The 13,384-nt window shown below is 42.5% G+C and overlaps 1 protein-coding gene across 1 annotated transcript in view; it reads left to right on the top strand.

Annotated features, from left to right (window-relative positions):
- Window positions 1–13,384, top strand: part of FLT3 (fms related receptor tyrosine kinase 3) — a 75,639-nt gene that overhangs the window by 33,573 nt on the left and 28,682 nt on the right. Inside the window, exons 4-9 of the mRNA XM_019936424.3 lie at window positions 317–432; window positions 4,222–4,351; window positions 6,440–6,567; window positions 6,896–7,035; window positions 7,132–7,285; window positions 8,288–8,456. Of these exons, the coding sequence (XP_019791983.1) occupies window positions 317–432; window positions 4,222–4,351; window positions 6,440–6,567; window positions 6,896–7,035; window positions 7,132–7,285; window positions 8,288–8,456 (837 nt within the window). The remainder of the gene's footprint in view (window positions 1–316; window positions 433–4,221; window positions 4,352–6,439; window positions 6,568–6,895; window positions 7,036–7,131; window positions 7,286–8,287; window positions 8,457–13,384) is intronic.

Genomic DNA, 13,384 nt, shown 5'->3' with positions numbered 1-13,384 from the left:
ATGGTTTGTCATTGGCAGGAATGGTCCACTACTGCCAAGGAGGGCGTCCCACCAAGTCTATACGTTTTTGGTAGGAGTTTTCCCTCCGAGGGGCTTGGGCAGCATGAGGTGAAGGTGCTCACTCCCAAGGGAGGGACTGGATAAAGGTCAAGGTGAAGCTAACAAGGCCCAGGCTGAGCGCCGGCACAGGACGGGAGCTGCGTTCTCCACCGAGGTGGACCAGAGGCGCCCAGCCACCTTCTGACTCAGTGTGAAATGCGAGGGTTTTTGTTTCACACGTTTTCCAGATTAACCAGTTCTCTTTCTTGCGTTTCAGAGGAGTTGTGTCCATGGTCATTTTGAAAATGACAGAAACCCAGGCTGGAGAATACCTACTTTTTATTCAGAGTGAAGCCACCAATTACACAGTATTGTTTACAGTGAGTATAAGAAGTAAGTGCTGTTTGCTACTCGGTACCCTCAATATTCTAAAGGAGCAGTTAGGACCCAAGAGCTCTTACCGGCTTCCCCAGACACATGAGCCAGGTTTCCCTCGATACGTAGTTGAATTAATTGAACTCGCTTCCACCACCCCATCGCCTGTTGAGATCCTGACGTGACCCACGGATGGTGAGAGTGAATGCTCTTCAGAACCCAGGGCATCCTCTATTTTCCGGCTCCCCGTTTCTTTCAGCGACGGATGGATGACAGGGAAGAAGTGGAAAGCATCTTGACCATGGAGTCAGAAGGCCTGAGTTCTTATTCTGGATCTGATACGACCGCCTTGGGCAGGTCACGTAGTCTCTCTGAGCCTCAGTGTTCTGATCTGTGAAATGGGGATACCCACACACACCTCAGGATGTCAAGAGCTTAGAGCTGTCCAACAGAGCGGTCTGAGGCGATGAGAACGTCTGTCTGCTCTGTCCAGTAAGGTAGCCACTGGCCACATGTGGCTGGTGAACACTTGAAATGTGGCCAGCGTGACCGAAGTTTTCATTTTAATCAATTAAAAATTCCATTTAAATAAGCACATGGACCTGGCGGCTCCTGTGTTCGTACAAACACCAGATCGCTACGCAAACCATCAGGAACAACGTGGAAGTTCTCACCCAGGGGAGCAGCTGTGCCGTTGGCCGAGCCACCATCTGCGTGTCTCCTGGCTTCTCCTTCTTTCCACCCACTTACGCGCAGGCCTGCGGTTGTGTGGACTCAGCCCTGTACCCACTGGCTGCTTTACCCCACGTGACAAATGGGGACTAGCGGTGGAGGCATTCACATGGGTCCCGCTGCCTTTAGGGGCCAGGGTGGTGCTCCAGAAACTCTGGCTTTATCCATTTTAAAGCAAGCTCCCGGGCTACGCCTTGGTGTGTCTTGCCAGGCGGAGGCTGCGGTGCACGTGTGTCCGGCCCACAGAGGTGCGGGGCTCGGGGGAACCACGGCTCCCCTTGGCCGAGTCTGTTCTGCACCCACCATCGCAGGTGAACGGCTTGCTGAGAGGTATGGAAATGGGCACGACAGCCCGAGGCCGAGCGTGGCCAGGTCCACACTCTGGGCCACACCGCACTGGGTCTCGCACTCAGAGCTGCGAACAGAAGAGCACTCGTGGCCGTTTCGATTCCCCCAAGTGTCATCTGACCAGGGCTGGGGACAGGGTGTTAGGTTCCAAAGTCAGCCTGTCGGGCAAAACCCCAGCAAAGTCCAAATCGGTCAACATTTGTTTTGAAAAGCCTTTCAATTACTCTGATATTTATAGGACCAGAGCCCTAGAAGGTCAGAAGTCAAGAGGTACCTCTTGTTTCTCTTTGATTTTGGTCTTTTTCCCTGCCCCCTCCCCAGTCCCCGACCCCCGCTCTGTGGGACAGTAAATCCTCAGGTTGGAAGAGAATAAGAGATTTCTTGCTTTCTCTCTCTCTCTTTTTTTTTTTGTCAAGTGTTTATACTTGAATTTGTATAAAATAAATGGGCATCTGCTCTCTTTATTTAGGGTAACTTCTTTTCACTTAAGATTTACAATGTAAAAATAGCACAACAATCATTCAAGTTAGTTGTAACTGTTTTTAACGTGCTGCTGGGTGGTGGGATTCAAAAAAAATCAGGTGGGGTAGACTTGGCAACAGTCAGCGTGAAAAAGAGGAAAGGGTTTAGTGAACCACAAGTTCACTATGAACCAACAGTATGGCATGGTTGCTAAAAAAGGAAATCTGAACCTTGGCAGCGTTCACGAAAATGTAATGTCTGGGTAAAGGAAATTAATGGAAAATTACTCTTTTCAGTTCTACAGTTTTTTCAGGTGAATATTGACAAAACAGAGCAAACAGAATAGTGAAGATCTTAGAATTCCTTGATTAGGAGCAGCTGAGGGAATTAAGAATGTTTAGCAGAGAGAAGGAAATATTTTTGAGGAGAGAAGAAGATTGATTGCAGTGTAACGTAGAGGAAACCCTTCTGGCATGAGTCAGGAAACCTGGGCTAACTAGTTAAAATGCCTTCGATGATAATGATATCCCTTGACCTCCGCATTTGATTTTAAATATTTGAAGGATTTTCATGGGGCAACAAACTTCACTTGAAAAACAAAATTGCTCTAGAGGGTAAAATTGGGACCAATGGTCAGCAATTACAGGGAGAGAAAGTAAAAACTACCAGAAAATGGGAAAAGATGTTTGGAAGTCACATAATCAACAAAGGATGAATAGCCATAATAGGTAAAGAACTTCTATAAATCAATAAGAAAAAAACCAGTAGAAAAATGAACAAAAGACATGAGTAGGCATTTCACTATTGTCAGTAAACATATTAAATTAATAACTGAGACATGCAAATTAGGGCCACAGTGAGATACCGTTTTATACCCAGGAGACTGTTGAAAACAAATTGTCATTATGTGTAAAGCAGAAGTGCTCACACTATATGGACCAGCAGTTGCACTCCTAGGTATATTGTAAAGAAACTTAACACACCTGCCTCACTAGGAATGCCCAAAATGTTCATAGCACCGTTGTTGGTGATACAAAATACAGGAAACAACCCAAATGTCCACTGCAAGAAAATGGACTAATAGATTGTGATATATCCACCCATGGAACACAATGTAGTGGTAGCAAAATGAATTAAGCATAGCTACATGCAAAACCATGGACGAATCTTAAAAACATAAACTGAAGTTGTGAACGACTGCATACTGAGTGATGCCGTATGTTGAAGCTCAAAAACAAACAAAACAAACCAGTATATTGTTTAGGGCCACACATCTATGTGGTGAAATATGTGTAAAAGTATGAGAACGATAAACAGAAAATTCGGGATAAAGTTAACCTAGGCTTGAGAGACAAGGAGAAGCAGGACAAAAGTAGATTCAAAGATATTTGTTATTATTCTGGTTATTGAGCGTGGGTCCACGGGTATTGTTTTTATTATTATGTTTCAAAATTAACTCGTCATATATTCTTTGCTATGTATATACATATCTATAAAGTATTAGATACTATTTTTAAACAGAATTTATTATAAGGAGGAAGATTGAAATTTAGCATGGGAAACTTTCTTTGGAAAAGAAAAAAAGGTTTGTTGAAAAATGGGAGGATCGACTCTGGGAGGTCATGAACTCCTGTTCCTAAGGGGTCTGAGCAGAAGCAGAGAGTTTATATGTGAAGGATGGGGGAGGGGGAGAAGGGGCGAGGGGAGAGGTGTGAGGGTCCAATGTGAACAGGAGGCTGAACCAAGCCTCTCAACTCTGTTCCAATTCTACCTCCATCCTACTCTATTTCTGCCTAGTTCTAGATACAATTATGCTAAGAAAGTTGGGTCTTAAACTATATAAGTATGTGTTATAAACTTTGTTATTTCTACTTTTCTTTTTCCCATGCATATTGATATTTGTGTTTTTACGTGGCTTCACTCCACTAAACATTAGTTGTCTTTGGATTCATGAAATACCCAAAGGCATTAGCATTAGCATTAGAATAAATAAAGACATTAGAATAAATAAAGACATTAGCATTAGAATAAATGCTAAAGTTAGCATTTCAGCCAGAGTTGAATTTAATATATTGGTGAGGAGGGATATGTTATTATATATATTTGGAGTGGAGCAGAAGACACCGCTATGGCACAAAAGGTTAACTTTTCTTCATGGTGCAGAATTCTTCTTTTGAGGAGGTTGCTAAGACAGTTATTTTTTTTTAATGTTTATAATATGAAACATTTTTAATATTAAAACGTTAATAATTTATGATGCTTTAGATACGCTGCTTTACACGTTAAGGAGACCTTACTTTAGAAAAATGGAAAATCAGGATGCCCTGGTCTGCATCTCGGAGAGCATTCCAGAACCAACCGTGGAATGGGTGTTCTGCGATTCACAGAGTGACAGGTATGACATGTGGGGAGAGAACTGCTTTTATGACTTTACTTTTTCGGTCTCTTTCTAATATAGTTGACATCATACTGTCTGTACAATTTATCACCCAGTTAACAGGAAACGTTGGCTTTTTTTTTTTTTTTTGCGGTACGCGGGCCTCTCACTGTTGTGGCCTCTCCCGTTGCGGAGCACAGGCTCCGGACCGGGGCACGAACCCGTGTCCCCTGCATCGGCAGGCGGACTCTCAACCACTGCGCCACCATGGAAGCCCAGGAAACGTTGGCTTTTTAAAGAATGATTGGTGTGGGCTTCCCAGGGAGGATGGTGGGGGACACCTTAGTGACGAGCCCTTTGGAGCGCCTCGTGTGTCACGTCACTGACCTGTAGGACCCTCCCTGGATGTCACATGACACGAATAAAAGCCCTTTTAAGTTACACGCTTGTGGACTCCCTGAGCATTTGGTTGGGGAAAAAGAAAGGTCCAGCTTTTAGTGTATAATTCCCTATAAGTAAGAAATTCCCTGTGAATAAATGTTTAATCTGTGATTATGATGTTTACTCTAAGAGCAGTTTAATACGATTGTTTAGGGATGTAGAATGTGCCTGGGTTTGAACCCTGCTTTGCTTATACCTGTGTGGCCTTGGGCAAGTTACTTAACCCCTCCCCGCCTATCAGAAGAATGCGGGTGGGAGCAGTACTTACCTTAATACAATCGCTCTGATGAGTAAATGAACTGGTACATGTGAAGCGCATAGAACAGTACCTGGCAGATAGTAAGTTCCATATAAATGTTCACTTTTGTTTTTCATGCGTCATAGCTAAGTGCTCACAAAGTAACGGTTCATGCCATTTGAACCAGTTAAAATTTACCAAACCACTTTTATTGAAAAAGGGAACTAAAGAGAAGGAGAAAAAGTGAAAAATCAGGTTACCAAATAATATGAGCGGATCCCAAATTTTAAACGAACAAGAAAAAGAGATTACCTATAGATGTATACGTCACACGCGCACAGAAAAGAAAAGATTAGAAAGCTACACACAGCAAAATAGTAACCGTTGTTATCTCATGGTGGTAGGAATGTGGGCAATTTAATATTCTTTTCTTTGGGTTTTTCTGGATTTTCCAAAATAAACATAGTTATTGTTGTCTTATAATTAAAAAAAAAAACCTCAAGGAGTAAATGCATAAACAAAGACGAGAATACATTTGACTAAAGTGATAAAGAGAAGAAATGTGACTATACACAGAGTCCAATAGCCGTATCTGCTTTGGGAAAGGTGATGGTTAAGGAGGCGGGAGAGGGGAGGTGGTCCCTCAAATCCCGAGGTGTGGCTGACACCCCTCAAGTGACACTGCCCTCTCCTCTGTGAGCTCCGGGGACTCTGGGGACATTTGCAACTGTGGCCTCTCTCCCTCTCACTGGCTGTCCTTTTCAGAGCTTCAAAGAAAGCATACCTACACCTGGTTAAACTGTATTAAAACCTAATCATGCTTTTCCTTTTCTCCATTTTCTCTTTTTTCCCCCCTTTTCTGTCTTTTCTCAATTCTTCCATTCTTTCTCTCTCTTTAACAACCAAGAGGTCACCAAACACAAAGGCTTTTAAACTGTTTTATTATGTGATTCTCTCTAGTGTTATTCTAATTGGGTGAGATGAGGAATTACTAACTAGTTGTGAATTGGTTTGCCTTGTGACCTGCTCCTGTCTTTGCTTTCTTATCAGGCTCTTAAAATCTAGAACCTTTAATTTGGTTCTTCTCCTGAACATTCATTTGTAATTTTAAAAGATGTTTAATCAACTGATATTTATTTTGTTAATAGATCTTTACTGGAGTATAATTGCTTCACAATACCGTGTTAGTTTCTGTTGTACACCAAAGTGAATCAGCTATATGCATACACATGTCCCCATATCCCCTCCCTCCTGAACCTCCCTCCCACCCTCCCTATCCCACCCCTCTAGGTCATCGCAAAGCACCAAAGTCTGTCACACAGAATGAAGTAAGTCAGAAAGAGAAAAACAAATACCGTATGCTAACCCATATATATGGAATCTTAAAAAAAAAAAAAATGGTACTGACATTTATTTTTTAATTGCAGCTGTAAAGGAGAAAGTCCAGCTGTCATTACAAAGGAGGCAAGTGTACTCCATGAGTTATTTGGAACAGACATAAGGTGCTGTGCAAGAAATGAGCTGGGCAGGGAATGTACGAAACTCTTCACTATTGGTAAGACCATAGCATCATGTTGTTCTGTTCTCAGGGAGTGTTCCTTAGAGATGAGCTGGGACTAATCATCACCCCTTAGGTCCTTACTCAATTTCAAACATTCTATAGCTCCTTCAGGCCATTTCCAGTGTAATATTTAGATTTCTGTGAGTGCTCATTTCTTCATAAGAGCCTTGTCGGTCTCTGAAAGACTCTTTTATTTTGAGATGGTTGGGAACATTTGAGATGCCATCAAAATCTTTGTTCTGCAGAATGTTCAGGATATATCTTGTGATGAGGAAAAAAAAAAATCACTATTTTTCTTACCTGGGGTGTTTTCATCTTCTAGATCTAAACCAAACTCCTCAGACCACACCGCCACAATTATTTCTTAAAGTAGGGGAACCCTTATGGATAAGGTGCAAAGCTGTTCATGTGAACCATGGATTCGGGCTCAGCTGGGAATTAGAGAATAAAGCACTGGAAGAGGTGAGAGGATGAGCTTCCATCCTGAAAATGCAGAAAAATGAACCAAGAGTCCAGGTGGAAATCACTCCATTCAAACTCTGTTTTATTAAAATCTAGGGCAGCTACTTTGAGATGAGTACCTATTCCACAAACAGAACTATGATACGGATTCTGTTTGCTTTTGTATCATCAGTGGGAAGAAACGACACTGGCTATTACACTTGCTCCTCTTCAGAGCATCCCAGTAAATCAGCTTTGGTCACCATCCTAGGTAATGCGGGCTGCGCACGTAACCTGTACTCACGTTTTTAGTTGTTTCAGTGTGGAATGTAGGGCAGGTACTGCAAATTCTGCTTTCAGTATAATGTTAGTATCAAAAAGCTGAGAAAGAAACTGAATTAGGGGAGTTTTGTAAGTACAAGCTGCCCCTTCCTTTCCTTTTCTGGTTAAACCAAGCCCGCTTGAATGCCACTGTCTTTGCAGGCAGCACGTTGTAATGTGACCCTCTGTTTGTGGATTTTTGTCTTCCAGTAGGCTGGAAGTTTCCTAAGGACAGGAATAATCCCTTCTATCCTATACTCCCAGACCTGGCAGAGAACCAGACACAAACTCGACCCTTATTAAGCACTTGTTCTAAGAGCTACCTGAGAACTGCCTCTCAGGGGTAGAGAGCAATGGCTGAGAGGGTGGGACACGCACTTAGATGCATGGAAGTTTGGGTGGGCTCTGTAGGATCTGACAATAATCACGCTTTATGTAATCTCGGAGTAGGTGGCAGCCTTCGGCCATCATGAAAATGCTAAGAAGTGAAGGGATTCTCTTATTCAACTAATAAGGAAGTGTTCCATAGGGAAACCTTGTGAATATCTCTGGCTAGACTATTCTATTTGTGACCTGAGATTATTTTATGCGGGATGTGTCGCGAGGGGGCCGTTCTGGTTGAGGACAGGGATTGTCAGTGGGCCCCTCTGTGTCCATGGTTGGCCAGGCTGGGGGAAGCCCTTCAAGCCCTTGAACTTGTCAGCAAAATCTATAGGTTTACTTATACATTTCCTTGGGAAGAGTGTCAATTATTTGCATCTAATGCTGAGAGGAATCAGAAGGTGACATGCTCAGGCTTATCAATGGGGACAGGACTCCCGCGTTTCTTGTTAAACTATCAAATCTGAGTTTTCTTGCATAAAACTGCTGAATAAAAATTTATTTATCCTCTCAATATATTTCCTCCATATGAATCTCATTATCTAACTTAAAAATGCATTTTTTTTAACAGAAAAGGGATTTATAAACGCTTCCAAATCAAGTGAAGATTATGAAATTGACCAGTATGAAGAGTTTTGTTTTTCTGTCAGGTTTAAAGCATACCCACAAATCAGATGTACATGGACCTTCTCTCGAAAAGCATTTCCTTGTGAGCAAAGTGGCCTGGATGACGGGTACAGGTGAGCAAACTCAGCCCGGGACACATCATCACTCTCGGCACAACCCTTCTGGTTGCCCTCGAGAAGAGCGGTTTTGTATTGTAAGTTTATGCTCTGTGACGTTGACATTGAAGGCGAGAAAGCAAACGGCAGATGTGAGGACACAGTAACAGCACTTTCATCAGTTCAGATAGTGTAACCCACCGCACGAAAAATGGAAAGGATCATATCAGTCTGAGTCTGGCATTTTCTGAGTCACCAGATTGCTACTTCCCATTTGAGAGTACATACTATTGGTACACGGAGCCTCTCTCAGCCGTTTGCAGATGACTGAGGAAGTAAAATCCCTTAAAAACAGGAAAACACTACCTATAGGTGTGTTGATTTAAGTTTTCAAAAATAAATGCAGAAATAGCCCAATGATGAGTGCTGAAGGAAAATCTTATTTTCCTGGGGATTTGTCCAACTGCAGTCAAGTTTCTCTTTGGAAAAAAAAAAAAAAAAGAACTCTCTTTTTTTTTTAATTGAAGTATAGTTAATTTACAATGTTGGGTTAGTTTCAAGTGTACAGCACAGTGATTCGTTTATACATACATACATACATATATATTCTTTTTCAGATTCTTTTCTATTATAGGTTATTACAAGATACTGAGTCCAGTTCCCTGTGCTATACAATAGGTCCTTGTTGTTTAACTATTTTACATATAGTAGTGTGTGTATGTTAATCCCAAACTCCTAATTTATCTCTCCCCCCCAAAAATCCAGCTCTTCCTTGTATTTCCTATGACTATGATACCCCTTATCTCTTAAAACTAATCCTAGGTAACAGGGTTTCAGGATAGACTGAGCTGAGAGGTACCTGTCATCTCTCCAGCGAGTCAGTGGTCGAGAGTCAATCACTGATGCTCAATAACGGGTCCATAAACCACTGTAAAGGAATCAGCTGAATCACTGAATCAGAGTCAGTGGATTCCTGACTCCCGTTTCAAACATGCTGAACTAAAATCGAGGCACAATCCCAGATTCTGCATTTTTCTTTTTATTTTTTTGGCTGCACAACTTGGCATGCAGGATCTTAGTTCCCCGACCAGGGATTGAACCCACGCCCCCTGCAGTGGAAGCGCAGAGGCTTAACCACTGGACCATCAGGGAAGTCCCCCCAGGTTCCACATTGTTAATGAGAACCTCTGGTGATTCCCATCACGGGTCTGGATCTGTGCTGTTCAGTACAGTAGCCGGCAGGCACATATGGCTATTGGGAGCTTGAAATGCAGCTGGTCCCAATGGAGATGTTGTGTGGCTGTAACATGCACAGCAGATTTTGAAGCCTTCGTATGACAAACAAAATGTAAAATACCTCGATAATTTTTGTCTTGATTTTATGTTAAAATGACAATATTTTAGATATATTGAGTTAAATAAAATCTATTATTACCACTTACTCCTTTTTACTTTTTAGATAGCTAATTGGAAACTTTAAAATTACATAAGTGGCTTGTTTGGTTTTTTTAATAAATTTCATTTATTTATTTATTTATTTATATTTGGCTGCGTTGGGTCTTCGTTGCTGCGCGCGGGCTTTCTCTAGTTGCGGCGAGCGGGAGCCACTCTTCATTGTGGTGCACGGGCTTCTCATCGCGGTGGCTTCCCCTGTTGCGGAGCACGGGCTCTAGGCGTGCGGGCTTCAGTAGTTGTGGCTCACGGGCTCTAGAGCGCAGGCTCAGCAGTTGTGGCACACGGGCTTAGTTGCTCCGCGGCATGTGGGATCTTCCCGGGCCAGGGCTCGAACCCATGTCCCCTGCATGGGCAGGCGGATTCTTAACCACTGCGCCACCAGGGGAGCCCGAAGCGGCTTGTTTATATTCCTATTGGATAGCACGGGTCTAGGTGAAGAGTCAGAATAAGCTCTTTTCATCTGGATTCTTCCGTTTGTTTCCTGATGACTGCGCTGTTCTATACCCCAAAGTGATTTGTGACTGACCCTTGTTTGCTTTTTTAAGAAGAGCTGTAACGCAGGGTTTGCATGGCATCGTCTGCCCTCTCGCCCAAACCTCCTAATGTGCGAAGCATTCATTTTTCAAGTAATTAAGAAAGCAACCTTTGGACGGACACATAGTCCCCTGATTCAGGGATTCTCAACAGCAGGCTGTTGACATCCTGGGCCGGGTAATTCTTCATTCTGGGGGTCTCCTGTGCATGACAGGATGTTTAGCAACGTCCCTGGTCTCCACCCATTGGATGTCAGTAGCACCCCTACCCCAAGTTGTGACAACCCAAAATACCTCCAGACATTGCCAAAGTCCCCTGGTGAGAAAAAAATTGCCTGGGGTTGAGAACCACTGCCGTGGAGGGGTCACCCCATTGTCATAAGCCCTTATGCTGAACCATCAAACTTTTGAAAGTAGAAGGCAGGGGGTCAGCCCCTCTCCTGTTAGTTGAGTTGACTACCTGTGTTCAGGATGTCAGTGCCGTCACTTTCCCCATCCTTCTTTGTATTGTGACCCCCTGTCAGAGAAGCTCTTAGTTCTACCGGATTCTCTTTTGAACCTGATTCAAAGAGATAGAGGATCCATTCAATTTAGTTCAACAAATATTCCTTTAATGTCTTCTTGATGATCTCAATGCCATAAGGGGCTACAAACGTGAATAAGGTGATGTCTCCCCCCAACCCCCTCAAGTTACACAGGCACATTTAAGTGCCAGGGGCCACCTGCGAGGTCATTGCTGCTTGTGCTGGTGACATCTGGCACAATTCTTAAGATTTGACAGACTCACTAATTAGAGGACTGTGTCTCTGATCTATGGGTCTTGGAGCAATCTAGTGGGCTAGTTAATCTTGTTTCATCTCATGATCATACTCTGCACCCCTGACCCCAAGTAGTTATCTTCTGGAGGTAGCTAAATGAATAAATCAGGGCAGATCCTGATTTCTATAGTGATGTGTACCTCTCATTCAAAGTTAACCTCTTTTTGTGTTGAATCCCAACAGTGAGTTCATAACCTCCGTTGGGATAGGTGCTGTCATTTCTCTGTCTTTGTACAATGCCTCGTGCAGTCAACAGCTGTTGAGTCAATGAATGAGTTCATCATCACCCCTAGAAAGCAACTCAAAGTGCATAGCCTGGGCCAAAGATAAGTCAGTGGCATACTCTTTGCACTGCAGGGACCATGACACTCACCACAACACCTAGCACATGGCACTCACCACAACACCTATCACTCAGTGTTTTTTATTTAAAAAGTTCCTGAAGAACTACAGTATTAATTGGTGATAACGATGCACTGGGTGTGATGGGCCACTTGCCAAGGTGAGATGGACCCTCCTTCATCATGAAAAGGATGCTCAAAATGTTGAATAAAAGATGAACTACAGGGGTGGGGGATGAATTGGGAGATTAGGATTGACATATATACAATACTATGTATAAAATAGATAACTACTGAGAACCTACTGAGAACCTCTGTGTGTATGGCACAGAGAACTCTACTCAATGCTCTGTGGTGACCTAAATGGGAAGGAAATCCAAAAAAGAGGAGATATATGTATATGTACAGCTGATTCACTTTGCTGTACGGCAGAAACTAACACAACCTTGTAAAGCAACTATACGCCAATAAAAATAAATTAAAGAAAAAAAAGGATGAACTACAAAAATATTGAACACAAGTGCTCTAAATGTCATCTGCTCTCCACGTGAGGCTCTGTGTTGTGATAGGGGATGCAGACTAAATTCGAACCTGAGTTCTTTTCCATTTTTTTATTATAAAAAGTTCCAAATTTACTAATAAACTAAAAGAATAGTACAGTGAGCATCCTTTACCCATCACTTAGGTTCAACAATTTAGTCAAACTGAATTTTGTTTATGAAGTACAGTATTTTCATCCTGGGGCAAGAGGGGACTTTATAAGCAAAGTGACACCAGTTTTTATTTGTAACCGAAAGGTCTGTGTAATAACAGTACTACTGAAAAAGCTTTGGTGTGGTCACAGCATGTGTGCCAGAAATCTTACAGCTTCCCCACCTTCACAGCTTCGTTTCTCCAATTTACTTCCTCAAATATGACACCAAAGTTTATTAGGGCTTCCCTTTATGTGTTTACATTTTATGAAATCCTGACAGCCTGGTCTTGGGAAAAGGTTCTAGAATATTTCATCTTTTAGTTTGCCTAATTTTCTATCTCTGTAGACTTACTTATAAACAAATCTGCCTTAGCTTTTCCTAGTTTCACAGTTACACACACACACACACACACGCAAAACGACTTATTAGGATGTTATAATTATTTAAGTAAGTTCTTCTGAAAGAGCCTCCTGAGGCATGCCCAATCCCTGTATTTTCTTTTTTCCCTGAAATATTTAATTTCCCAACTCTACCAAGTCGAAGTTCTGCCCACAACAGTCATTAACTGAGCACTTATTGGTACCAGTGGTGTGGTGGAGTCTGGGTTCTGGGTGGTGAGACATATTTCTTCTTAGGACAAAGAGAAAAGCAAACTCTCAAGTCGATAAATGATATGTGATTACAGGAGTGTATCGAGCTTCTTTAGGAGGACTTTTTTAGTTCCCTGAAGGAGATGAACCCTGAATGTATACAGAAAGGAAGGAAAGACGTTTGGGGACCGTAAATAGCGGTTAATAGAGGTAAATAGCGGAACCTCCAACCAAACCCTGCCCCCTCAATTGTAAGATACTAACCACATCATGAGGCCTCACTGAGACCAAAAGAAACTTCTTTGAGCCCTACCATGTGCCGATGTGCAGAGTCCTCTATACGGATTATCTCCTTTGATCCTCATCATCTCATTTTATTAAATATGGAAACAGGCTATGCTACTTGCTCCACACCTAGGGCAAAGTCAATACCTTTCATTCACTCTTATTTTCTGAAATTGCCTTTAAAAAAAAAAAAAAGAAATAGGGCTTCCCTGGTGGCGCAGTGGCTAAG

Source organism: Tursiops truncatus, chromosome 18, assembly GCF_011762595.2.
Source record: "Tursiops truncatus isolate mTurTru1 chromosome 18, mTurTru1.mat.Y, whole genome shotgun sequence".
NCBI lineage: Eukaryota > Metazoa > Chordata > Mammalia > Artiodactyla > Delphinidae > Tursiops > Tursiops truncatus.
Note: the sequence above shows the minus strand (reverse complement) of the source record. Positions and strands in the feature narration are given on the sequence as shown.